The sequence below is a fragment of the Solanum dulcamara genome, chromosome 1 (genome assembly GCF_947179165.1).
Source record: "Solanum dulcamara chromosome 1, daSolDulc1.2, whole genome shotgun sequence".
In the NCBI taxonomy this organism is placed as follows: domain Eukaryota; kingdom Viridiplantae; phylum Streptophyta; class Magnoliopsida; order Solanales; family Solanaceae; genus Solanum; species Solanum dulcamara.
In genome coordinates this window covers 8,763,359-8,790,684 of record NC_077237.1, presented here as the reverse complement: position 1 = coordinate 8,790,684, position 27,326 = coordinate 8,763,359, and the positions used below count along the sequence as shown (strand labels likewise).

General features: G+C 32.7%; 2 protein-coding genes across 4 annotated transcripts; one reads left to right on the top strand and one right to left on the bottom strand.

Annotated features, from left to right (window-relative positions):
* The first annotated feature begins 2,034 nt into the window (after window positions 1–2,034).
* Window positions 2,035–6,540, top strand: LOC129901005 (uncharacterized). 3 transcript variants are annotated; one of them, XM_055976117.1, is made up of 9 exons: window positions 2,035–2,200; window positions 2,780–3,161; window positions 3,368–4,433; window positions 4,518–4,608; window positions 4,720–4,877; window positions 4,975–5,026; window positions 5,123–5,202; window positions 5,281–5,374; window positions 5,491–6,540. In XM_055976117.1, the coding sequence occupies exons 3-9, from the start codon at window positions 3,498–3,500 to the stop codon at window positions 6,066–6,068; spliced, it is 1,989 nt and encodes a 662-aa protein (XP_055832092.1). In that variant the 5' UTR covers window positions 2,035–2,200; window positions 2,780–3,161; window positions 3,368–3,497; the 3' UTR covers window positions 6,069–6,540. The 3 variants fall into 3 exon arrangements, with proteins under 3 accessions (XP_055832092.1, XP_055832083.1, XP_055832099.1); XM_055976108.1 differs by having other exon boundaries at window positions 2,780–4,433; XM_055976124.1 differs by having other exon boundaries at window positions 2,035–2,228; window positions 2,780–4,433.
* Window positions 6,541–25,145: 18,605 nt separating this feature from the next.
* On the bottom strand, window positions 25,146–26,133 carry LOC129886844 (protein MKS1). Its single transcript, XM_055961720.1, has one exon. It carries the CDS (start codon window positions 25,991–25,993, stop codon window positions 25,322–25,324), a length of 672 nt encoding a protein of 223 aa, XP_055817695.1. The 5' UTR covers window positions 25,994–26,133; the 3' UTR covers window positions 25,146–25,321.
* Window positions 26,134–27,326: the final 1,193 nt, after the last annotated feature.

The following is a 27,326-nucleotide window of genomic DNA, read 5'->3' as shown; positions in this document are numbered from 1 at the left end:
ATAATATATTATATCAAGTTTTTTTTTTTGGAAATTCCAAATTGCAACAATTAATTATTAAAGGAAAAATTACGCGGATTGACAAACATTACTACTATATTATGCGATAAGGGTATAATTTCAATTAATTACGCGAATTTTTTACAGTAGTTTAATGAAATTTGCTATTATACAAATCTGGAAGTAAATATACAAATGGAAATTGACATAGAAACTGAAAATATAACTATGAAACGTAATTAAGCAAACTATAGCTAAGGAGCCTAACTATATTTCAAATCTTTGCTATTTTTGAAAGTTAATATATATTTTATTGATAATTAAATATTAAATTAAATTAATGTAAATATTAGGCGCCTATAAATATTTCTAGACGGCACCTAAAATTCGCTTATCATCCATTTGTATACCCCTGCTTTCACAATTTATTTTATATTTTTATATCAAATTTTTTATAATAATAATAATAATTATTACTTTATATGGACCATTTTAGTGGTTGTGCTTACTAAAAATAATTGATTCAAAATAATTTTATTTTAAAAAGTTAATAGTATATAATTCATTATTGACCGGATCAAAATTGTCATTTCTTATTGCTTAGCTCTTTGGACTACTCACTTATCAATTTATATCGTGTATACGAAAAATAAAAGGACAAGAAGAAAATAATATTCTTTTATTCATTTTTCATTTTGTATTTAGGTTCGATAAATTTAAATTTGTGTCATTGCAGGGGTTATTTTGCGAATGACAGTCCCAACGCGATTTTTAAATTTGTAGAGGATCAAACTTGAAATCTCTGATTAAGTGTACAATAACAATAATATATCTAGTTTGATCCCATAATATTCAAGTCGTATGAACTTGTGTTTGTGTTTTTTCTTCCAGAATTTATATTTGAATTGCAATTTTTGGATTATTTTAAAGAGCATTCTTTTCTCCTATTTTTTTTTTCAATGATCAAACATTTAAGAAGTTTGTATGTTACGGTAAATATATCATTTTTTGGCCAAGAAAGTATTAACAAAAATATTAGAACCAAAGAAAGATTAAAGATAACTCCAAATTCGAATATTAAAATTTTGTGGCTGAAGTGTTTTATATTCAATTTGTGCGGAGCCCAATCATATGAGCCAATTTAGAAATTCCAATTGAAGAATCCAAAGTTCTAAAAAATAGGATCAATAAAGGGACAATAATGTAATAAGAAGTAGAATCAAAATTTGAAGTTTATAAATTTTAAATTTGTCAGTAAATTTGTAATCATTATAATAATTGAATATATATATATAAAAAAATACTTATCATTCTATTACAATCCGTGTTTCATGATTTAATTATTAGTCATTTGATAACTAATTAAAGTTATACATATATTAGTAATATATGAATTAGTAATGTATTATTATATACAGAATTTAGTTATTCATATATTAATTGTTCTACTTTCTATCATTAACTTATACTTCCTCTGTTCTTTTTTCGTTGTCACAATTTTTATTTTGAGAGTCAAAACTATATAAACTTTGATTAATATTTTAAGATGATATGAAAAAAATTATAATTTATAATACTTTTCGTATAATTTTCGAATATCTAAATTTTTATTTTATTATATTGAATTCTGATTTATCTATGAAGCTTAGTCAATTTGATTCTCAAAAGGCGCAATGTGACAACTAAAAAATAACAAATAGAGTATATGTATTACTTATAGTTATATTGTTTTCTAAATTGTAAATCAAATACCATATTAATTTTATGTATAAAAACTTTAACTCCTAAGGAACTACCAAATATATATTATCATCTATACAAAATTTAATACCTAGCTCACCTTTAAATTTACTATCAAAAAATTGAAAATAATAATCCACTACCAAACGACCCCTTAAAAATTTAACGTTAGACAATTTTAAAGGAAAAAAGAAAAGGACAAAAAGAATCTTCTAATTATGCTAATGGTGAATTTTTGTTAACTGTAAAATCGAATGCTTTCTTCTTCCTATATATAAATTCTCCATTTGCAGTTTTATTTTTGAAGTTTGTGAATTTGTTAACTGAGCAATCGCTTTCTCTTTCTTTAATAGAGAACAACTACACTGTAATCCCACTCTAGTAGAGTTTTCAGCTGAGAAAGAGAAAGAAAGAGAGAATTGTTTTTCATTTATTCCTCAGCGATTCAAAACTACAGCCTGTATGTTACCTGTCCATCTACTACGCTAGTAATGTTCGCTTTCTTGGTTTTGGTGTTTAATTTTTATTCTCATTTATGGGAATTTGTCGTTTTTGGGTTAGCTCAATTTGAGGAAAGATGGAGAAATTTTTTTTGGGATTTGCTAGAAAATTGATCAGGAATTTTGGGTTGTTTTTGAGTTTTCAGAAATGGTTTTTGCTTGAATAGTTAAATTTGGTGAAATTTGGGTGAAAATGGGTTCCTTTTTGTGGATTATGGGTTTGTTTTATTGTTTATCTGAAATGGGTTTTGTTTAAAAATAGCTGAATTTTATCAGAAATTTTGGGTTGTTTTTGAGTTTTCTGAAATGGGTTTTGTTTAAAACTGTGAAATTTGATGAAATTCGAGCTAAATTTATTTTTTAATATTTTTTTTTGGGAAACGGTGTTCGTTTATGTGGATTTTATTGGTTATCTGAAATGGGTTTTGCTTAAAACTGCTGAATTTTATCAGAAATTCTTGTTTTTTTTTTCTTTCGTGAATTTGGATTTGGCTTTTGAGTTATCTAAAATGTTTTTTTTTCCTGTTATTCTTTTTCAGTTTTACAGCTGAAAGCTGATTCTTGAAATTCGCGTAAAAGATAGGAGGAGGCCAACAACAGCTATTTATATTCTCTGCAAACGCCGCTCGTGGCCATTAAAGATAGACGGCTATAATTGTGAGATTTGGTGAATTGTGATTGGTGAACCTTTCCTTAATCCGCCATTTTCTCATTTATGTGCATTGGTTTTAACCTTCAGAGCAAACTTTACTTGGGTTCTATACAAAGAACTTTGAAGGAGAAAAGACTTGTTTTTGAGTTTGTTACTTATATTATATGATTTAGTAGTTGACTATTTTGAAGGGTGACATAATAGCCATAATCATCGGCAGGACGGTGAAACTTGTTGGGAATTTTCTGTTGCCTTGGGAGGAACTTAAGGTACAAAAGCGAAGTCCTTTGATTGATTCCTTTTATGCAATTATTCAGTGAGGAAACTTCTTGTTTGACAAAACTAGCTGTTCCTGTGGTTTATTGTGTGTGGTTGGCACTCTGTATGAAGACATGGTGTGTTAATTTTATAATACACTTTATTAGTGGAATTTGGCGTAGTTAGGATTGATTGTGGTTTATTTAATTGTTTATAGAGAGTGAAACTCGGTCCTAAAACTCGGGGATTGGCGTGGGGTATTTAAAGAGTTATGGGTGCTTGTTTCTCTGAGAATTTTGTATATGTGGTGAGAGGGTAACTGAGGATTTTGATGTGGAGTTGTGATAATGAAAACAATGCAAGTAGAAGAAGTTTTCTTTGATTCTGCTGATGCTTTGGTGTCGGAGGAATTGGGTTTTGTGAAAAAGAATTTGGGGTATGATCTATGGTTGATGGAGCCAGATAGTGTGAAGAGTCGACGAGAGAACTTTTTGAATGAAATGGGATTTGTTGGATTTGACTGCTTACCTAGTGCAGCCAGTGATGAATTTGACTCAATGGGATTGAATAGGATTGCGGAAAGTAGTGAAGCAGTTTGTAGTTCTGCTTTGGAGGAAGAATTTATGTGTAATGAGAGGGAATCCAGTGGTAATGCAAATTCATTGACCGACGAATTAGATCAGGGATGGTTTGATGATCTAGTTGAAGTTTCAAGTGATTGCACTTCCCGTTCTCCTGATGGAGAAGATACTTGTTTTGATGCTACTTCTGACCACACACACGGTAAGGATAGTAACTTGAAAAACCAGAAAATGAAGAAGTGGTGGAAACAATTTAGCCTAAAAATGACGAAAAGTCAATCTACTGATGTATCTAAGACTTCTAATAAGATGTTCACTGAAAAACAGAAGGTAACACCAATGGAAGTGCAACTGAACAAGAAAAAAATTAATGAGTTCAGTGCTGTTTATTGTGGACAAGAAATCAGTGCTCACAGTGGCCTAATTTGGACAATGAAGTTCAGCCCTGATGGAAAATATTTGGCTAGTGCTGGTGAAGACGGGGTTGTTCGGATATGGCTAGTCACAGTTGATTCATCATGTAAATCACCCAACAGTTTCAGCAGTCACCGCGTCAAAGGCAAGCATGGACATAAAAAGAAAAAGTCTTGTTATACCCCTGTTATTGTTCCTGAGAAGGCATTCAAAATTGATGAGTCGCCGCTGCATGAGTTTTATGGCCATACTGCTGGCATATTGGACCTTGCTTGGTCCTCGTCTAACGTGAGTCAACTTTTTAACTGCTTTTTGCATCACTTATTACTTGCCATGTGTCTGATTCAAATCATCCGGGATTCTTTAATGCAGTGTGTTCTATCATCATCCAAAGATAAAACCGTTCATCTATGGAAAGTTGGTTTGGATGGATGTCAAGGAGTTTTCCATCACAAGAACTACGGTACATATCTGAAGCTTTTATTTTGTATAACTGTTTGTTAGATGTTTGGCTATTTCACTATTTTATTGATAGTTAAGAAGTTTAATTTGAGTATCATTTGAATTTGATCAGTGACATGCATCCAGTTCAATCCAGTTAATGAGAACATCTTCATCAGTGGCTCAATAGATGGAAAAGTTCGAATTTGGGGAGTTCCAGAAAAGCGAGTTTTGGAATGGGCCGATGTGCATGACATTGTGACCGCCGTAGCTTATCAGCCTAATGGCAAGGTTTGTGTTAATTTGTTTGATTTCAAAATGACTAATGATGCTACTCTCTGGACTCGAGAATCTGACTGATGTATATCTTTCAACTTTCATGAAACAGGGCTTTATAGTTGGTTGTATCTCTGGTACTTGCCGCTTCTATGAATTAAACGGTGAGTAGTTCTTCGCACTTACAAAAATCCAGTTCTTTCATTATGGTACTTGATCGTGAGAAAGTTGGTAAATCTTGTTTTTTTCTTATCATGCAGAAAGCGTACTTTCACTGAACAAACAAGTACATCTTCATAGTAGGAAGAAATCTTCTGGCACCAGAATCACTGGCATTCAGGTTTTCCTCTTGAAACTCTTAACATATGCTTGCACATTACTTTTAGTAGTCTTTTTGACACAAGGCTATTTCTTGCAGTTTTTCAAAAATGACTCCCGAAGAGTTATGATAACATCAGAGGATTCCAAAATCCATATTCTTGATGGGGTCGAGATTGTGCATAAATATAAAGGTAAAGGATTGTTTTTATTAATAAATCCTTCAGAAAGGCCTGTGAATGATCATACATATCATTTTAGATCGAGTCTCACTCCGAATGCATGTTTGCTCTTATCTTGGATGTAACAGGTCTATCGAAATCAGGAAGCCATACATCTGCTACATTTAGCTCAACTGGAAAACACATAGTATCAGTCGGGGAGGACTCACGAGTTTATCTCTGGGACAATGCTGATATAAACATCCAAGCATCCAAACAAACAAGATCCATACGATCCTGTGAGCATTTCCTCTCGGAAGGCATTTCTGTTGCAATACCGTGGTCAGGGCAGGTAACAACAGCAGGGGATTCAGAAAATTTTGGCAGTTCCAACTTTGATCCACTAAGGGGTGAACATCAGGAGGCTTGTTCTAAGACTTGGGATTCAAGACGATTTTCTGTAGGAAATTGGTTTTCTATGGATGTGTCTTTTAGGGGCTCTGTGACATGGCCAGAAGAAATGCTTCTTCCACATGATACACCGTGCACTGAAAATGATGAACACCTTTGTACTTCTAATGATGATCATCTTTATCAGCAACATCAACATAACAAGAACCTTAACTACAGAGCGTTATACCCAGCATGGGGCCTTGTCATTGTGACAGCTGGTTGGGATGGAAAGATTCGGACATTCCACAACTATGGATTGCCTGTCCGGGTTTAAGAGTGATTTTGTTGTCACAAATTCAAGCATTTTTCCATAACTCGGACATACTTGAATGGATGGAATTGCCCCTTCATCTTCCAAAAATGTTGCCACACCTGTGTCAGATCTTTGAGAAATGTAAAGTATTTGGAGGATCCAACACGGGTGTGGCTGCACTTTTGGATTATCCGGGGAGCATAGCTTACGAGAGCTCATCTGCAGATAGAAACTGTGATGGAAATGATTTCGATGAATCTTTACAAGAGTAATATTTGTTTCCTTGTGAAGTTGTATAGTTAATTGTTTCTTTTTTCTGTAGTATCCTCACAGAAGTAAAGGTCAAGATTCTAGACCTTCACTCTTCCTTCTCATCTGTTCAAGCTAGAACATGGTACTCAGATTAAATTTTTTGACTGAACATATTGTAATTTGTATTCAACAGTGTAAAGATAGAATTTTGTTTACTGAAGATGATTCAAAAAGGACTTCATATTCTGTTTTATACTTTGTTAAAATCTTCTCAACTCAATAAACTTTCATCTTTGACTTGGTAGAAGCTATAATTTTTTTTTTTAAAATCTGATCTCTGCTGATAGTTTTTCTATTTTTGTTACTAAATTGGAAAATTTTATTACAATAACATCAAATCCAGTGAAATTCCACAAAGTGGAGTTATTGGAAGGTAGAGTGTATGCACTTGGCTAAAGCAAATCAAAGCAGTAATTAAAAGAAAAACGTGACAGTAACTTTGGGAAATTTTATTAGTAGTTTAATTCTAGAGTAGCATTACCTTAGGACTAGAGTTACTAAGAACACTTAAGTTACCAAGTCTTGCCAAATTATTACAAATATTAGTAGAAACATGCTTAATAGAAAGAAACTAATCCATCCTTATAGGATCCCATAAATTTGAGATCCTGCATCTGCTTCTGATTGAGATATCCCAAAACAATTTCAATTGAGTAGTGTTTAAACTCAAACAAGTTGAAATGACAAAAATTACCCTTAAAATGGATTGATCTTTAATTTTTGCCTTTCAACAACTAAACTTATGCCTAGTAGACATAAATTCTTTAGAAACTGAAGTCACAAAGGAATAACTGTTCGAGCAACGGATAATTAGAGATTAAACTTTTAAGAACTTTGAAAGAAATTGTGACATAACGTAATTCAGGAATGGAGAGGATAAACTCAACATGCTACAACTGAGCTGACAAAATTATCCCATAAAATTATATCCCACCCAATCTGTTTAAATTTGGACAGATTATCCATCAATTTATTAGTTCAACCTATTTCAGTCAACTTAAATTTGAATTGATATCTAGCCAAAATTAATGCATGCAAAATATGTCAAAATATTTTTAAAAAGACATTATAATTATTTTGTTTGATATGTTATATGTAGTTATAATAAAGAAAAATAATAAATTTTATAAGGTACTAAAAATCTATAAAAAAATAAATAAAGCAATAAAAATTTAGTAAAAATTGGGCGAATAGGGTTATAAATATAGCGCATTTTAGTACATATCAACCCAAGTAACTTTTGCACGGGTCAAATAACCACCAATCTAAGGAAAACCTACCTATTTACACAAACATTCCTACTGTAAATAGTAGTTCACTCTATATATAATTTTAAAAAATTACATATTGTATGGCTAATTAATAATTTTATATTTCAAGTCAGATACACCACTTCTTTAGATTTCAAGTCAAATACATGTAGCAAATATATATATACACACGTATTTTTTTTTATACCAGATATATTCTGAAATACAGATACATAGGGAGAGAGACGAGCGAGATAGTCAACATGTATCTTTTGCTACTAAATACACATATCTTGAATACAAGATATATTATGAAATACAGATAGAGAGGGAGAGATGCGAGCGAAAGAGTCAGTGTATCTCAAATACATGCAAATCTTGCTTGGATACGATGTACCTAGAATAAATTACACCTTAATTGATCGGTATGTATTCGAGATACAAGTATTTAAGTGCGCCAGATACATGTATCTGACGAAGTAAATGTAGTATGGAAGGTAGTTTCAAAAACTAAAGGGAAGACACATAATTAAGCCCAAACTAGTGGAATTTATGTTATCAGCTCATTTATTAACTCAATCCATTTTGACCCGCTCAAATTCAGCCCAACTCATCCATTTGCCATATATACCCATAATAACTACTTAAGATCCTATGTTACTACTAGATATAGAAGTTCTTGTCAGTACAAACCTAGTATATGTTACTCTCTAAGTCCCAATTTTGATACAGATGGAATTTGGAAAGTCAAGTAATTTTTTTATACGTTTTAAATTTTTTTTTATTTATTTATTGGGATGTATAGTACTTTTTACGTTATTTTCAAATACTATATGTTACTTTCTCTCTTTGCTCTAATTTATGTGGCACATGGAATTAAAAGAGTCAACTAAATTTCTTTCATGATTTTTAAATATTTTCAGTTCTTAATTGTTGTGATTTATAATATCTTTTACGTAATTTTTAAATAATATATGTTACTCTACCAGTTCCAATTTATGTGGCACATATAGAATTTCGAGAGTCAACCATATTTATATCTTTCTTAAAAAAATATTTTAAATTGTTAATTATTATAATTTCTAGTAATTTTAATATAATTTTTAAATATATAACGTATTTTGAAGAGTGGTGTGCACGTAGTCTCTTATTAGATGGTAAATTATTTTATGTTCTTAATTACTGTAATTTATTATATTTCTTACAAATATTTTAAATATATAATAAAGAAATTAAAATTGTTAATTATTGTGATTTATAGTACTATTAACGTAATTTGTAATTTTGAAGAGCCGTGGGCTTGTAGTCTCTTATTAGATAGTAAAATCTTTTACGTTTCTAATTATTTTGATTTATTATACTTTTTACATAATTTTAAATATATAATAAAAATTTTAAGTTGTTAATTATTGCGATTTATAATATTATAAATATATAACGAATTAAAAAAGAAAATAAAAAATAATATTATGCGCCAATTTTTTTGCAAACACATAGCTAAAGCACACATGTTGTTCATGAATTGTGTGCTGCAAGTCTCATATACAACAACAACAATAACGAGCCAGTGAAATCCCACAACGTGTGGTCTGGAGAGGGTAAAGTGTACGCAGATCTGACTTCTACCAAGGTAGGACAGTTGTTTCCGAAAGACCCTCGACTCAGTAAAATAAAATAAAGAAGTCAAATAAGAATGAGAAGTTCAAAGCGATATATCTGTATTTACCCCGTTAATCATAACAAATATACAACAATTTGTATCAGATTTGATCTTTTTAACTTTCCACGGAAATTGCCAGAGTGTTAAGTGAACTTAATTTCAAAACACTCTCCTCCCTCTAGTTATTGGGTTGACAAGAGCTATTGGATCGAGAACAAGAAATAGAGCCAATGATATGTGGTTCACGAATTATGTAAATTGTTGAGTAAAGAGTCTGATTCCTCGAGTCTCCGTTCTTAGTTTGAGCTTCTCGCCCCCTTTTTGTCTATCTCCGTATTTTTTGATCTTCTTCCTCTTTGATTAACATTCTTAGTTTCGTTATAAGGACCGTTATATGTTATTTTTCAATTGTATTTTGTGTTCCTAGTGATTATAATACATATCATTGTTGTGTTGGTAACTTAAGTTGTTACAGTTTGTCTTAAAAAAATAAATTAAAAGTAGAGAGCTTCTATTTTTTTTTCCCTTTCTTGTTTGGAAGCCATGAATTTTGAATTACCCTACTAAAATGAGTATAGTTTCATGGAATTTATTGTAGACACCTAATGTAGAACTATATATGTTAGAATAGATATGGTATGATGATTTATATCCATTTATGGAACAGTAAGCATTTTTTTTAAGTGAAAAAAGTTTGGACTTCCAAGTAAATTTAAGTAATAAATTATAAAATCCCCCAATTACAAACATTATGGTATATGGTAAAAATTAATTCCCCTCTTCATACTTTGATATCTGTCGAACAACATTCCCCACATTTAGGAATTTAAAATGTCATGCCATAGCCAAAGTAAAATTTACCTTAAATAAATTAAGGTAATACATGTTTTTTGTTATAAACATATTTGTATTATAGTGAATGTTTATTATGTGGAGTCCTTGGAGAAAAGTTAGAAATCCTACTTAAGGACCAAGTTAATTTTCCCTATAAATAAAGAAGTTTTTCTTCATCTTCATCGTAAGAAACTCTGAAATATTCTTCTTTCAGAATATTTTTAACAATTCTGAAAGGAAATTCTTCTTCCACCGTGATTGGAATCTCTATGAAAGGAAATTCTTTGCTTTATGTTAATGAGTATGAGCATAATTGATTTATATACTGTACTAACATTAACTTAATCTAAGTACCTGATAAGTATGTAATGATTTTTTAGAAGTGATTGGACATTATGTAATAAATTTTTTAGAAGTGATTGGACATTTCTCTGTGTGAGCATCTGTACCTGTTTAATTTTAGTTAGAAAATATTAATAATTATTATTAGTGAACAAGTTTTACTTACTTGGAGTTGGTACCTCCAATAGCCCATTTTCGATATTTTAGCCTTATAAATATTGCTTGCAGCGCCTAATTAACTACCTATCTCACTGCTATTAGACTATTGCTAACTTGTGCTATACTATTGATCGTTCGTTTATCTGAGAGTATCCTTTCAGTAGCGTATATCTGTTTTTCTGACTTTAGTGAGCGATGGTAGACTAGGGTCATGTTCTCGATTGGGATCGAGGGCTAGGGTTGGGGGGGGCTAAGGGGGCTGATGGAGCTTCTAGATTGAGAGTAGGGTCTTGGAATATTGGAACTTTATTGGGAAAGTCAATAGAGTTAGTTAAGATTCTTAAGAAAAGGAAGATTAATATAGCTTGCGTCCAAGAGACTAAATGGGTAGGACCTAAAGCTAAGGAGGTGGACGGATACAAACTTTGGTTTTCGGGCAAGTCGAGGTATAGGAATGGAGTAAGGATCTTAGTAGATAGCGAGCTTAGAGATCAAGTGGTAGAGGTTAGGAGGATCAATGATAGGATGATGACGATTAAGTTAGTCGTTGGAGGGCTCACCTTGAACATTATTAGCGCCTACGCGCCGCAAGTGGGGTTGGACGAGGAGATAAAAAGGCGCTTTTGGGAGGACTTGGACGAAGTGGTGGTCAGTATACCGCCTATTGAGAAACTATTCATAGGAGGAGATTTCAATAGGCACATTGGGTTTGTTTCGACGGGCTATGACGAGGTGCATGGAGGATTTGGCTTCGGGTGCAGGAATGGTGGAGGAGCCTCACTCCTGGATTTCACAAAAGCTTTTGGATTAATGGTGGCCAACTCGAGTTTCTCAAAGAAGGAGGAGCACTTGGTAACCTTCTGTAGCTCGAGGACGGCAACGCAAATAGACTTTTTGCTCCTTAGAAAAGATGATAAAAACCTCTGTAAGGACTGCAAGGTCATACCAAGTGAGAATCTTACGACCCAACATAAGCTATTGGTCATAGACTTGGACATAAAAAGGAAGAAGAAGAAGAGGGTCGTGGATGACCGACCGAGGATTAGGTGGGGTCGTTTGACTCTGTCTAGTGCCCTAGAGATGGGGAAGAAGCTGATGGCTATTGGGGCGTGGGATAGTAGGGGGGATACGAGCAATATTTGGGATAGGACGGCGAACTGCATTAGGGAAACAGCTAGAAAGGTGCTGGGGGTCTTACGAGGCCGCCATGGTGGGCACCGAGGGAATTGGTGGTGGAATGGAGAAGTCCAGGGAAAGGTAGAAGCAAGGAAGCAGACATATGTAAAGTTGGTAGATAGCAAGGATGAAGAAGAGAAGAGAACGAACAGGGAAAAGTGTAAGATGGCGAATAAGGAGACAAAGATGGAAGTTTCGGCGGCTAAAACGGCAGCCTTTGAACGCCTTTATATAGAACTAGAGGACAGAGGCGGGGATAAGAAGCTATTTAAGCTTGCCAAGGTGAGAGAGAGGAAGGCACGCGACTTAGATCAAGTGAAGTACATCAATGATGAGGATGGCCAAGTATTGGTACAAGAATCCCACATTAGACAGAGATGACATTCATACTTTCACGAACTCTTGAACGAAGGAAGGGACAGAGAATTTGTGTTGGGATTGGAGAACTTAGATAGGCATCACGATTTTGGATATTGTAGGAGAATAATGGTTGAGGAGGTTAAGGGAGTTGTTCGTAGGATGTGCAGGGGAAAAGCGATCGGACCTGACGAGATCCCTGGGGAATTTTGGAAGAATGTAGGTAGGGTAGGATTGGAGTGGCTGACTACGTTGTTTAAAGTCATTTTCAAGACATCGAAGATGCCGGAAAAATGGAGGTGGAGTATAATCATTCCCGTGTATAAGAACAAGGGAGACATTCAAAGCTGCAACAACTATAGAGGTATCAAACTGCTAAGTCACACTATGAAAGTGTGGGAAAGGGTGATGGAAATGAGGGTGAGGAGAAGTGTGTCTATTTCAGAGAACCAATTTGGATTTATGCCGGGGCACTCGACTACATAAGCCATTCATATTGTAAGGAGATTGGTGGAGCAGTATAGGGAGCGAAAGAGGGACTTATACATGATAATCATTGACCTAGAAAAGGCCTATGACAAAGTGCCAAGAGAGGTCCTATGGAGATGCTTGGAGGCGAAATGTATACCTATGGCGTACATTAGAGCGATTAAAGACATGTACAATGGAGCTAAGACTAGGGTAAGGATGGTAGAAGGGGATTCAGAGTACTTTCCTATCATGATGGGGTTGCACCAGGGATCGGCTCTTAGCCCATTTCTATTCGCCCTGGTGATGGATCAATTGACAAGACAAATACAAGGTGAGGTGCCTTGGTGTATGTTGTTCGCGGATGACATAGTCCTGATTGACGAGACTCACAACAGAGTTAACGACAAGCTGGAGGGCTGGACACAGACGCTGGAGTCTAAAAGATTTAAATTGAGTAGGACCAAGACAGAATACTTGGAGTGCAGGTTCAGTGGCCTGCCGCGTGAGGCTAACGGGGAAGTGAGGCTTGGTACCCAGGCCATTCAAAAGAAAAGAAGCTTCAAGTATCTTGGGTCTATTATACAAAAAGATGGGGATATCGATGATGATGTTTCACACCGTATTGGTGCAGGTTGGATGAAATAGAGGCTCGCCTACGGAGTGCTGTGTGACAAGAAAGTGCCATAAAAAATCAAAGACAAGTTCTACAAAGTAGTGGTTAAACCGACTCTATTGTACGGGGCAGAGTGTTGGCCAATCAAGAAACTTCATGTTCAGAAGATGAAAGTCGCAGAAATGTGAATGCTACGGTGGATGTGTGGGCACACTAGGATGGATAAAATTAGGAATGAATATATCCGAGATAAAGTGGGAGTGGCATCGGTGGAGGATAAGATGCGGGAAGCGAGACTGAGATGGTTTGGGCATGTGAAGAGGAGAGACACAGATGCTCCAGTGCGGAGGTGTGAGAGGTTGGCTATGGACGGTTTCAGGAGGGGCAAAGGGAGGCCGAAGAAGTATTGGAAAGAGGTGATTAGACATGATTTGGCACAATTGCAGCTCACCGAGGACATGACCTTATATAGGAGGTTGTGGAGGACTCAGACTAAGATAGTGGGCTATATGGCTTATCTTTTCTCCATAGTAGTCATAGTTTTGCTCATTTGTTTATTAATATTTGATTTCTGCATTTGATTACTGCTTATATTTGTTGGTCCGGTTTACTTTGGGTATCCTATTTATCTATAGTAGTTAATGCTCCTTTCTTTCCGGTCTTTCCTACCCTGACTTTGTCTCTCTCATTTCTCATATTTTTATATTGTTTTCGATATGCTTGGCTCTACTGACCTATGTCTTATTTTCCTTATTTCTTTTCTCTTGTTCTTCTCTCTTAAGCTGAGGGTCTTTCGAAAACAGCCGCCCTACCTTTCAAGGTGGGGGTTAGGTCTGCGTACACTCTACCCTCCCAGACCCCATATAGTGGGACTATACTGGGCTTGTTATTGTTGTATTAGACTCAGAAAGTATACATGCGAGCAATGAACTTCAAAAAGATTATTGCATTTGATGTGGTATAATATTATCAAAGGCTCGAGGGTGAGTCTTAATTTAGGGTAAAACGATGGATTCAAGCTCTATCGCATCAAAAGAGTAAGACATCGGATTATATTCTCGACGCATCATGATGATTAGATAATGAGTTTAAGTCTCATTGATTTATGGCCTAAAACGCCTTTATATGGGTAAGAAGATGGATTCATAACCAATTGCACCAAGAGGGTAAGATATCAGGTTTGAGTCTTGGTGCACCATGAGGAAAGAAGTTGGCCGATTCAAGTTGTCACGCCCCGAGAGGGTACCCTAGGCGTGACCGACACTCGAAGACCATTGCTGGTCCCTAAGCGAACTACTTGATCTGATTACACATTCAATCACTCAGTGAAAGAATCAAAAATAAATTAAAAAGACATCCAAGTAGGCTAACCAAATCAACGTTTCGAGGGAAATAATGTATTTAAAACAAATCTCAAATCAACTCCATATGATAAGGATAGTTTTGAAAACCAAAACATCTATTCGACACTATCATCTATCTGTCTATGAAGCCTCCAATACTATTCAGAAGATGCCAATGACAAGTCCATGGCTACCTAAAAGAAATACTTTAAAGAAAAGATAACTAATCCAGAGTGCCTCCGGATGCAAGGAGGACTCACCAAATCTGAGAGTAGAAGTGATCATCAACGGTTCGTCTGTTAAGGATCTCTAATACCTGTATCTGCATCATGAAATAATGTAGTCCAAATAGCGTCAGTACATGTAATGTACGAGTATGTAAAATGGCAGGAAGGAGAAACAGCCAACAAATACTTACCTCAAGCTCATCAATCAACTAAAAGGATATGCAAAAATTTAGAATTTAGCAAATGTTTCTCAAATCGACTCAATCATCTACAATCTCAATCTAATAATCCTATCATGCAAGATCATATCCTAATTGAGAGTTTCTCTAACCGACAACCATCACCTATGAACTGGTGATGTACATCGAAGCGATGTCGTTGCCACACCTGTCCAATACCTTGCCAGGATAAATGACAAATCACTATTATTGGATCCACAATCAATCAAAGTCCTTCATTTTGGGACTTAAAAGATTTAACCCTCTATCTTACGTTGGCGACGTAGTTCATGGAGATTGAGTTATAACTACACTCTTACCCAATTCGGTGCCAATACTCCTCCTAAGACTCAGTAGGCTCATAAGACTCAAATCAATCAGTTTATATAAGTCAATTCATCTAGTCACATTGGACTCTAATCAACTCAATCATCATCTCAATCATCACTTTTTTCAATTAGAAATTCTTTTCAAGACTCATTCATGACTCATCAGAAATCCAATCAACAATTATTTAGACTTCTACTATCCAACTCAAGTTCAACTCATGCTCATTCAACATTCACCAATCAAATTTTTAGACTCAACCATTGTGTAATATATTGAAAGTTAATACTCAAATAGGATTCATTTAGGGAGAAATATAATCATTTATTTTATGTGTTTAATTCATGAAAACTATCAATCATGCAAAGTTATGCAAAAATATACTAGGATTTAAAGAGATCTTTCAAAGATTCATTCGTAGGAGACTTATATCACTTACTACTTAACCAATCATATACTTAGGGCACATGGAAGAAACTTAAATCATGCTTTAGTTAGTCTTACATACCTGTAACTCGAAGGACAGTCAAAAGTTTGGAAGATGGGAGTTAACGCTTGAAGAGAGATCACCTCCATTCTTCGAATAGTAACACGGTAAAGCCAGTAAATGTCTCAAAGCTAGACTTGAAGCATGCTTCAAGTGGGAACTAGCTTCTTTCTCTTCTCCAATCTTTGCTCTCAAATAAAATAAGTGTTAATGAGGACTAAGGCACATATGGTACTGTTAAGGGACTCAAAATAGTCTCAAAATGTCGAGATTTTGATTGAAAAAGTCCAAACTATCCTTTGAAAGAATCTAATTTTGGCCTTGTACGGATCGTTTCTACAACTCATCGAAACTTTGACGAGTCGTAGATCCACTCATCCTATCAAACACTTAAAATTGAGTCTCTGAATCTCTCCTACGAATCTCAGACTTTTTAACGAGTCGTCGTCATCACTCATAGGAATGACTTTACTTTTGGAATTTTTCCAAGTGTTTTGGAGGTTCTACGAGTCTTTTTTATGACCTATAAGAATTCTTACGAGTCGTAATCAAGAATAGAAAAGACCCCAAAGACTAAAATTTTTCTAAGTGTTTCAATGTTCTACAGATCATTTCTACGATCCGTACAAATCTCTACGGGTTGTAATGTTGACCCATAACTTTTGATGGTCTGAAAACCTCAAGTAAAATAGTCATAACTTTTTACTTCAAACTCAAAATGAGAAAAATATGATGGCGTTGGAAAGCAGACGCAAAGACCTTTAATTTAATAGGTCATGGGCCACCTAACACATTATATTTTAGGATATATGATCGTTTGAAGTTGATCTAAATAAAATCTTATATCGAAACTCAATCGATAAGAAAGCTTTCAACTCAACTTTGTGCTAAAGAATTATTATGACCATAATTCACTTCAAACATACTTCAAGTACTAAAGAATCAGTCATAACAATTCCATTACATTAGAATTTATTGGATTTGTGCCTATATGCATACAAAGAATGGTTCGGGTCTTAGCGTAATTTTTTTTGGGGTGTTACACAAGTCCCACGATTTATGGCATAACACGCCTTATATGGATAAGACATTGAGTTTGAGCCTCAATGCACCATAGTGATTATATAATGATGATTAAAGCAAAATAATGTGATTTTGGTGAAAAGTCATGAAACCTATTCATTAAATTTGCTCCATTCCTTGATATGAATGTGATAGCAGTGCAAAATATGTCTGAAAGAAGACAAGTGGTTGAATTATACACATGAATGTGGAATTAGATACTAATCTATCATAAATGGTGCGTTCCATTCATGAAGAATGAGAACTTTTGATAAATGCTACAGATATAGATCCATTCTCTAAATTGAATGTGGTAGCAATGCATAATATGTCTGAAAGAAGACAAGTGGATTGAATATTACACATGAATGTGGAATATGGAACTAAGTTATCATAGTTTGATATACTTAGATGATTGTGTTCCATTCATTAAGAATGAGGACTTTTGATAATGATGAGAAGAATTATAGAAAATTCAAATGGACAATCCATTAAAGAATCTAAAGATTCTTTTAAATGGTGAATTTTCTTGTATTGCTTGTTATCAAGGCAAGTTAACTATGACTAGACCATCACCAACGAAAGTTGAGAGTGAGTCCCTTGCGTTCTTGAAACGTATACATGGGATATTTTGGACCTATTCACCCATATAGTGAGTTGTTTAGATACTTTATAGTCCTAATAAATGTTTCTTTTAGATGGTCTCATGTGTGCCTATTGTCATCTCGCAACTTAGCATTTGCAAAATTATTGGCATAAATAATGTAATTACGGACACAGTTTTTTGATAATCAGATTAAGTCCATTTGTCTTGATGATGTTACAAGTTTTTCATCTCAATCATTTAATGATTATTGCCTATCGATTGTGATTGAATAAACCGACTATTGAAGTGAATGTGATAGTGAAAAAATGAAGCTTATTTATATGAATGTGCATTTTATCGTGATGAGACCACGACTCACCTTCATAAGAGGTAGAGTAATTGAGAAGAAATACATCTGAAATTTACTTCTGAAGTAGTAAATATGAAATTTACTTAAGAAAATAGCATATATCATGGTAAACTTTGGAGTTTACTAGTGCAGATAATTCACATGAGCGACTTGTCCATCTCGAAGATATGCATACTGAGTAATAGACATATATTGGAGAGTTAAAAGTTTCTTCAAGAATTGTTTGATGTTGTTTGTTCTCATAAAAAGTTGATTGGATTAACTACTATTGGGATTGGATCCCTTAAATTCTGAAAGAATAAAAAGTGAATATGGGTCCGTTCACCTGTCATGTGATATGTTAAAGAGATACATCTATAAGATAATTACATGTGCGTTTATTGTCAACCTGTAGTTTGACATTCACAAAATTGTTTGTGCAAAATAATTGAGTTAAGAGCACAACTTTCTGAATATGTAATCAAGACAATTCATCTTGATAATATTGATAAATATCCAAACTAATGTGACATTAAATGACTCGGATAAATAGTCAATCATTGCTTATGAGAACTTTGTTCCATGGTATGAAATATGATAAATTGCATAGCAAAATAGTTGTGTGCATCAGACTAATAAATTATGATTAATTTCTCTCTCAATTAATTTATTATCAAAGACCATGTTATTTTTATCTAATAATTTAATGTGCGGTATATGATTAATGAATATACCATGATGCACTAGGATGGATTCTCCAAATATATTGGGATATATATTAGTTTGTCTAACATAAGGGGGGAAATAAGAAGCAATCAAGAGTTGCAAATGCTCCTATTGACTAAAAGACAGAGTCTACGACATGCATGAAGCATGATAGACTAATCGATTATAAATAAAATGATCCTTGAAAAAGGGAGAGGAGCAAAGGATTAAAATGATCATAATTAGAAGGTAATGTGCTCTTGAAGAGCATGCGACATAACACTTCACGAAACCTCATGAGAAGGGTAGGTACCTGAAAATAATGAAGTGATGAGATCTCAGTAAGTTATGTCACGTTGCGAACTGATACAAAATGATATCTTGTTGATGATATCTTGATACAATAGCGCGCAATATTGTAAAAGATTATGAGGATCTGAATTCTACAATCTATTAAAATATGCTGACGTAGAATTATTTATCAAGTAAAAAGTGGAATGATGCATCTTGGGAAGCGTAAAACTTATTTTACTTGCAATCTAAACACTAGAAGATGTCATGCATTTAATATTGAAAGTTGTCACTTGACAAAATTGATATGAAAATCCCTTGAGAATTCAAAATGATAGCATATGCATGTTTTTGAAAAACTTATTTATAATCCTCATATGGATTAAATCAATGAAGAAACTTTCGTATTGTTATGCAAATTTATAACTTGAATTGGAACTCTTAAAGAGTTTTCAAAAAGCAATTGATTATTTGCTTAAAGAAGTTGAAGTGAGGAATTTGCACGATTCTTTAGTCTTGAAGGGATGATTCATAAAAAGGAGATAGAACGAATTCCATTTTGTCAAAGATTTTCTACACACATGAGCTCCCAAGAACGGTGATATCACGTGCAACAGATTTGTTCAAGTAATAATATGACTGATTTATTCATCAAATCTCTACCAACTACAACTTTCGAGAATATGGTGCACAAGCTTGGAATGCGAAGATTCAAATCATTGGATTGATGTTCCCATTAGGGAGAGTTAATACGTGATGTACTCTTTTTTCCTCACAAGGTTTTGTTTCATTGGGTTTTCCTTGTAAGGTTTTTAATGAGGCATCCAAAATGCGTATTATTAGATATGTGTATCTTTTTTCTTCACTAGATTTTTTTCCATTGGGTTGTTCTTGTAAGGTTTTAACCAGACACATAATCTACCAAATAGACATCTAAGGGGGAGTGTTATAAACATATTTGTATTATAGTGAATGTCTATTATGTGGATTCCTTGAGAGAAAAGTTAGAAATCCTACTTAGGAACCAAGTTAGTTTTTTCCTATAAATAATGGGGTTTTCCTTCATTGTAAGAAACTCTGAAATATCCTTCAAGAGAAATAACAAGTCTTCTCTTTTCTCCTATTTTATTCTTCTTATTGTTTTATATAGTTTCATAATATTTTTTTATATATTCACACTTATTCCACTAATGATGGACATAATATATCAAAAGGCAAAGAGCGAAAAGAAAATACCACTTCAATGAATAGTTCATAATGATGCATCTCTTTTGAGACTAAAATATGTTATCATAACTTCTGATCGTTATATATATACTAGTTTAATGTACGTACTTTGTACGTGTGTCTCACATCAATCAATAAAATTATATGTATTGAAAAGCATGCAACTCTTTATGAGCGCTAGACAATTGAAGATCTTAAGCAGGGACGACTCTATGCCTTACAAAATAATGCACTTGCCTAAGGGTCCTAAATTTGAGTGGCCTCATTTTATTTAGTTATAATAAAATTATTATAGATATTTTTAAAAATAAAATAAAATTGTATAGTCCATTTTATTTTTTAGTTTAATATTAAAAATTCTTCTTTACCTTTTTTTTAAACTTCAAACTTCATGTGAAGTTAAAAATATCTATAATAATTTTATTATAACCGAGAACGCAGGTGCCCGCCCATTGATACCGTTTGAATGCATATGTTCTTGACCAGACGTACATGCCATGGATTTAACCAAAAGTTTGTTGAAGAATAATTTTAATTAAATAAACAAAACATAGAATAAATTAAATCACAATTAGAGCAAAAATTTCAAAAATCTCGATAGAAGTACATGAAAAGAAATTCACAACAATTCACATATAAAAAGTAATATAGAACTACATAAATTACCTGCTTCTTTTCTTGAACAATATAACATCGAAAACGAATCAACTTTATTTTCTTACCATGAAATTCTCTCTTCCACATTGAATCAATATTTTTTGAACTTAAGTTGGTATTCATGTGCAATAAAAGTCTCGTAGAAATCAAATATGACATCAATTTTTAGTGTCAAACATCACAATAATTAAAAAAGAACCCACTAAAAAATTACGGAATCAAAATCAATAACCAACTCATATGGAAGAATCATGAATGAATTGGTGTAACAAATGGTATCCCATAAGAAATGATAGAAATCAATTTGTCTGCCAACACTTTTTTAATTGAGCTTGCATAGGAGCAAAACTATATACTAAATTTTGAATGTCGTAATTTTGATACAAAATTATAATCTTAGATATAGTGCAACAAATAAAACTTGATAATTGCTCCTCAATATCGACAATGTCTTTCCATAATAGCGTTACAATTAAAAGGTAAATCATAACATACCCTTTAAAGGCTTAAATCCAAATATCACGTCCTAACTTTTAGGAAGAGAAATTTGAGTCACTATTGAATTTTTTTCCTTCTATAAAAGTGTCTCATTCGCTGCAATCACTTTTTTTTTTTACTTACTTTTAGTTGAAATTGGAGAAGAATGACTATTGTAGAGTTCGACATTAATAATTTTCCTCAGCGTACTCTTTCCATATATTTTAATTATTCTAATAGCTTTCAACATATATTTTTCTTTTACTATAAATTTTAAAAGTCCTTTTAACGTTCATAAGGAAAAAAGAAAATCTACCAATATTAATTCTCCTTATATTTTTTTCTCATATATTTTAGGACTCCTTTTTTAAGTACACAAAGAAAAAGAAAATCTACCTACATTAATTCTCCTTATATTTTTCTCTTATCATATATTTTAGAACTTCTTATTTTTCAAGATTATAGTTAATATTATTAAAATAATTAAATAATAATTTGAGAAAAATAACGAAAAAATGATTTTGTCTAAAATAAATTTTTTTAATGAATGACAAGAATTTCAATCAATATTTTAATGCTCTTCATGCTTTTAATATATATAGTATAGATAGATATATAATTGGACATTATGTATATATACCAATGTCCATAAATTATTAGGGAGTACTTTTGTCATTTTCTTAATCAAAGATCCACAGATTTGAAATGTTAAAAGGGCAAGGAGAAGAAAATGTCAAAGCAGGAAGAAAGTCAACGGATGCAAAGTCAAAGAAATGTTGCTTAAGCAAAGCGTGTTTTTCAATGTGGAAGAATATAACGGTGGAAATACATTAGGACCACAAATTACATACTTTGACTATTCCATGGCATCTTAATTTTCATAAATACCACTATTTATGCTCCTTACAATAAATTATGACGATATAATTGAGTTTTCTAAATATATCAATAGTTTTTTTTCTTCAAAACATACAATACATACATCCATACATAAATATACTAATAGTTATACTTGGCTCGGAGAAAAGAATTTAAAAAGTTGAGTTTCATTATGTTTAAGTGATCAGTTGGCAAAGTCGTGAATAGAAGGATCATGTTGACAATTCAAATCAAATATAAGAGTTTTTTAAGCTATTCCGCGTATAATTTAGACAATGATACATATACTATGGAAGGTGGGGGTACGATATAAGGGGATAGGGTTGTAGTTATGGGAGATACGGGAGGTGGGGAGTAAAGATGAGATGGTGTTGGAGGGGTTAGGAGGATGCGATCAATTTGGAAAAATATGTGTAAACTTATTTTTTCTACTTTCATGCTAGGAAATATTTTTCTTTAATGAATTTATTTTCCTAGAGAAAATCTTTGTCAAGAATTTTGACCAATCAAACGGAAAAAAATTGAAGAAAATATTCTCTTCCATACTCTCTTTATCTTTCTTTTTTTTAATTTTCCTATTACCTATCCATGCTTTCATCCATTGATGAAACATTTTCTTCCTTACACATGACCATTTGTGCCACCAAATTTCCGACGGTTTTCCAAAGTTTCTTTCTCTACATCTACTTTTTGGGAAGAATTAGGAATTAGAATTTTACGAGTATAATAATCACAAGCATTTGTATCATAATAATTATGGTTACAATTAAATGTTTATAAATATTTTTGAATATACAAGTCGGTCTGGATAGAAATTACTGAGTTTATCTGAATCGATAACTACTAACCTAAGGTGTCTACATTTTCTTTCATGACTGCAAACACATGAATTTTTTTATTTACAAGAAGGATGAATATGATATGTGTCATTGTCTTCTCCATTCATTTTCGTTTAATTTCTCTGATATAATAGGGGTGTGTGTGTGTCTTTTGTTTCAAATGACGTTTTATTTGCTTTATAAATTGGTATTCTACACGAGAAAAGATTTAGAAATTTTGAGATGGATGTTGATTATTTGTTCATGATCAGCTATAAGATAAACTTAAATTGTTTCCTCAACTTTAACAAATATTAATTATTTTATTTTGAGACATTATTAATCTCTTTCCTATATTTCACTAATTCTTGTTGGACCATATTTGTCTTCTAAAATATTAACTAATTTAGTATTCATTCTCTCATAAAAATTGTAAGTTTGGTCCAGAAGTAGCTTGGTTAACTATAGAAAAAAATGTTCTAATTAAGTTTAGGCACTAGTTCTTTGATTTTCGGAAACAACATCTCTATCTCCATGAGGTAGTGATAAGCTTTCCGTATATGATATCTTCCTCAAATCTTACTTGTGATTTCATTGGGTATGTTGTTGTTACTTGCACCAGCGCTTTGATTATTTATTTTTTTTAAAAAGGTGATGGATGTCCTTTGAAGAAACAAAGATTTATTGATTTCTTACGGAAAAATAACAAAAATGGTCTCTTATGTTTGGGGTAGGTTTAAAATAATATTTAAAAATAAATTTTTAAACAATTTTGGTTCCTTAAATTTGTCAAAATTGAACACTTTTATCTTCTTCAAATACTCCATCCATTCCTTTTTACTAGTCAAATTTTGACTTGGCATACCTATTAAGAAAGTAATGATTGGTATAGTAAGTTTACTATTTTACTCCTATTAATTGATAGAGTTTTAAACATATTTACTCATTACATTTTTCAAAGATATTAACTCAAGGTTAATAAATTGAGGGTATAATAGAAAGAAAAAATTGTTCTTTCTTTATCTGTCAAAATTGACAAGTAAAAAGGAAAATCAAATTATGAATTTTTTGACAAGTAAATAGAAACGGAGGGAGTATCTAATTAACTCTAGTCGTTACATTTAATAAGAAGCGTAAAGAAATCATACTCTCTCCATTCTATATTAGTTGATCACTTTTCATTTTGCACGGTGCTTAAGAAATCATAAATAACAAGATGGTTTTACTAATTCATTCCTTAAAAAACTTCTTAGGAACTTTACAAATTCAAAAAGAATTAATTACACGGATAATATAAAAAATATTAATTAATACTTTCTTAATTTAGTAAGGTGGATAACTAATAATCTAATATGGTAAAATTATTTCTAGTATAATGATCAACTGATATGGAACGCAAATAGTAATAAAAAACACCATAAGAATTTGAAATATTGGCATCGCTTCATGTCAAGTCTTCAAGGCGTATCCAAATTCTCTAATTCTCTCGTAATAATAATCAACTTTCGTGGAGATGTGGGAGCTTGAGACTATTTGTGAGCTGTTATAATGGTTTATTATCTTTGAAATGATGAGTTAAATTAGAATCTACGCATTAATTTACTCCATATTTAAATAAATAATTGTTTTTATCATAAATTAGAGTAATAATTAAGTGTTGGAACTATAAAGTGTGTGGCGTTCTTCTTTGTTATTAACTAAATCACTTAATTATAATGTTTAAATGCTTTATACACCTATTACAGTCACCCTCTTAGGGAGCTATTGCAACCTCTGAGGTTAATTTGTCACACAACTACATGAGGAAAGTTCTCTAATATCATCTGTCATGATCTAAGCTCAACAATTAATGTATTGTCCACTTTGATTCAATCCTATTGAGTGAGCTTTCACAATTTTATCTATTGGAAAATTTGTCTAAATAAGTTTTGTTTTGCAAGGAAAATCCTTTTCGAGTTCAACCCCAGCGATTAGTGTCAAGAATTATCATTAAAAAATCTCAAAATTATCTTTCTACAAAAATTAATACTAATTATGCCTCAATATCAAATAAGTGACATGAATATTTATTGGCCATATCATTCTAATATTATCATCTCACATCAATGTTATACAAAATATAAATTTAAAATGCACTAAAATATGAAAAAAAAGAAAAGGAGGCATAACGTGTTACTAAAATAATAATAATAATTAAAAAAGCTCTTTAGTATTTGCTAAACCAACTAAGCTCCCAATGGAAAGCTACAATGTGAACACATAAAAAGGAAATTCAACTATGATACAATTGTCATTGAATCCCGCTAAATGTGGCAATATACATTATTGTACAAACAACAATGTTTAATGAGCAAATAAAAAGTTAACCTCATCAAATTCTAATCTTACATTAATTTTACTTGGACCTCATTAAAAAAAAAAGAAGTAAAAATTAAAAAAAGTCTACCTTAAAAGTCAAAGAATGGATGGAATAGATCAGAAGCAGACGGAGACGGTGAAATCAACGGAGCTGAAAACAACGTTGACGGACTTGGACTTAACATCATCATAAATGGATCCGTCGGAAACGGCGAAAATAGTCCCGGCGGAGATACCGGTGGTAAAGTTGCCGGCGCCGGTGACAAAATCCCCGGGATCTGACACATTTCTGCGCTTGAATTTCCAATAATATCCAAAATATCCATCGAATCAAAAGTTTCCATAGCAGCAGCAGCCGGAGGAACAGCAGCAGATGGACTACTCGCTTTTTCCATAGAAGCCAACTTCGCCGCCGGCGATAAGTTTCCATCACCGGAACCCGACCCGGAAGTCGATGTTTCCATCGAGGAAGAAGTAGATCCAGTAAGTCTTTGTACAACACTCATGAAGTCACTAACTGTCGTGTGATAGACTTTCGGTGAAACGGCGTAGATAATCACCGTTTGGGGGTTTTGGGTCGTTATTGCCGCCGGAGCTACGGCGGTGGTATGTGGCGGAGGAGCAACCGGAGGTTTCTTGATCTTGTAGGAATCTTTGTTGACTTTAAGAGGAGCTGGACGGGGACCTTGTAGTTCTCTCCTCGTCGGAGATGGTCTTCCGTCGGAGGCGCCGGCGAAAAACTCCGGTGGTGGAAAATCCATTAGAAAGGGGGAAAATTATTATTTGTGGATATTTCTAAATGATATATGAGTGGTAATAGGAAATAGCCTACAAAAGGGGGCAAAGTGTGATGTGCTTTGGAACATGAATGGAAAGAGCTAAGCTAAAAACTTTGAATATTCAATTTCTTTTAACATGTTCTAAAAATATATAAAAAAATATTACTATATCATTTCTACACTAAAAATATTTTTTTTTAGTGGTGAACAACTTGGCATGAATTGATCACTGTTCTTAATTTGACATGTGGTAATATTACTATATGCATGTGTAGAATATATGAAGACATGATTGGAATTCACTAGTAAGGGCACCTCTCACCCTTGCACCAAATTTGGTGATGGTACAAAGCAACTACATCTTATTGCATTAAATTTTAGGCTAAAAAAGAATTTTATTTTAAGTTCTACATAGATATTCAATTTTCAAGATCACTACGGTGATCTCATAAATATTTTATTAATACATTACGTAGTTTAAAATAAGCTTTTTTGTTCTTAATTTTTTTTATGTCGAGCAAGAAATTGTTGAAATCGATAATTTTTATTTACTGTCATTTCTACCGTCAGAGTTGAACCATTTAAAACATCTTGAATTGGTGCGTTAAGATCACGCTCATCCTCAATTATCATGTTGTACATTATAATACATGAAATTAATATATTGACCAATTTATATTTTTGCATATTTAATTTTTATCAAGGTTAATCATACTTATATCCAATTCAAATTTATAGTAGAATTAACATAAATTTAATTTCAAAAAAAATTCAAGTAAAGGAAAATAATATATAAAAAATTTAAAATTTTAATCTAAAATTAAATATTATAAAAATATTACGTAAACCTAATAAAATGTTTTAATTAAAACATACCAATTTATATAATATTTAATTAAAAATATGATATAATAAAATAATAATAAAGAACAATTGGTGTGACAAATAGTGTAGCACCAAATTTGGTGATACACTATTCACACATCAAATTTAGTGCAAAATTTGGCATGGGTTGGAGCAATTTTGCACCAAATTTTACACCAAATAAAATTTGGCATGGTTTGGAGATGGCCTAAGGAGCAAGTGCTTAAAACATGATTCTTAATTTGACCCCAACTGACAACTGTGGTATTTAGTTTTGCCTGTATACAAGTAGGTATTTTAACTATTTAAAATTTAAATAAATAAACACTCGAATTCTACAGGTCAAAATGCGTGAAATACACCCAAATCACCTGTGTTATAAGTAAAATTCGAGTGTTTATTTGTTTAAGTTTTAGATAGTTAAAGTGTCTATTTGTGCACTAACAAAGTT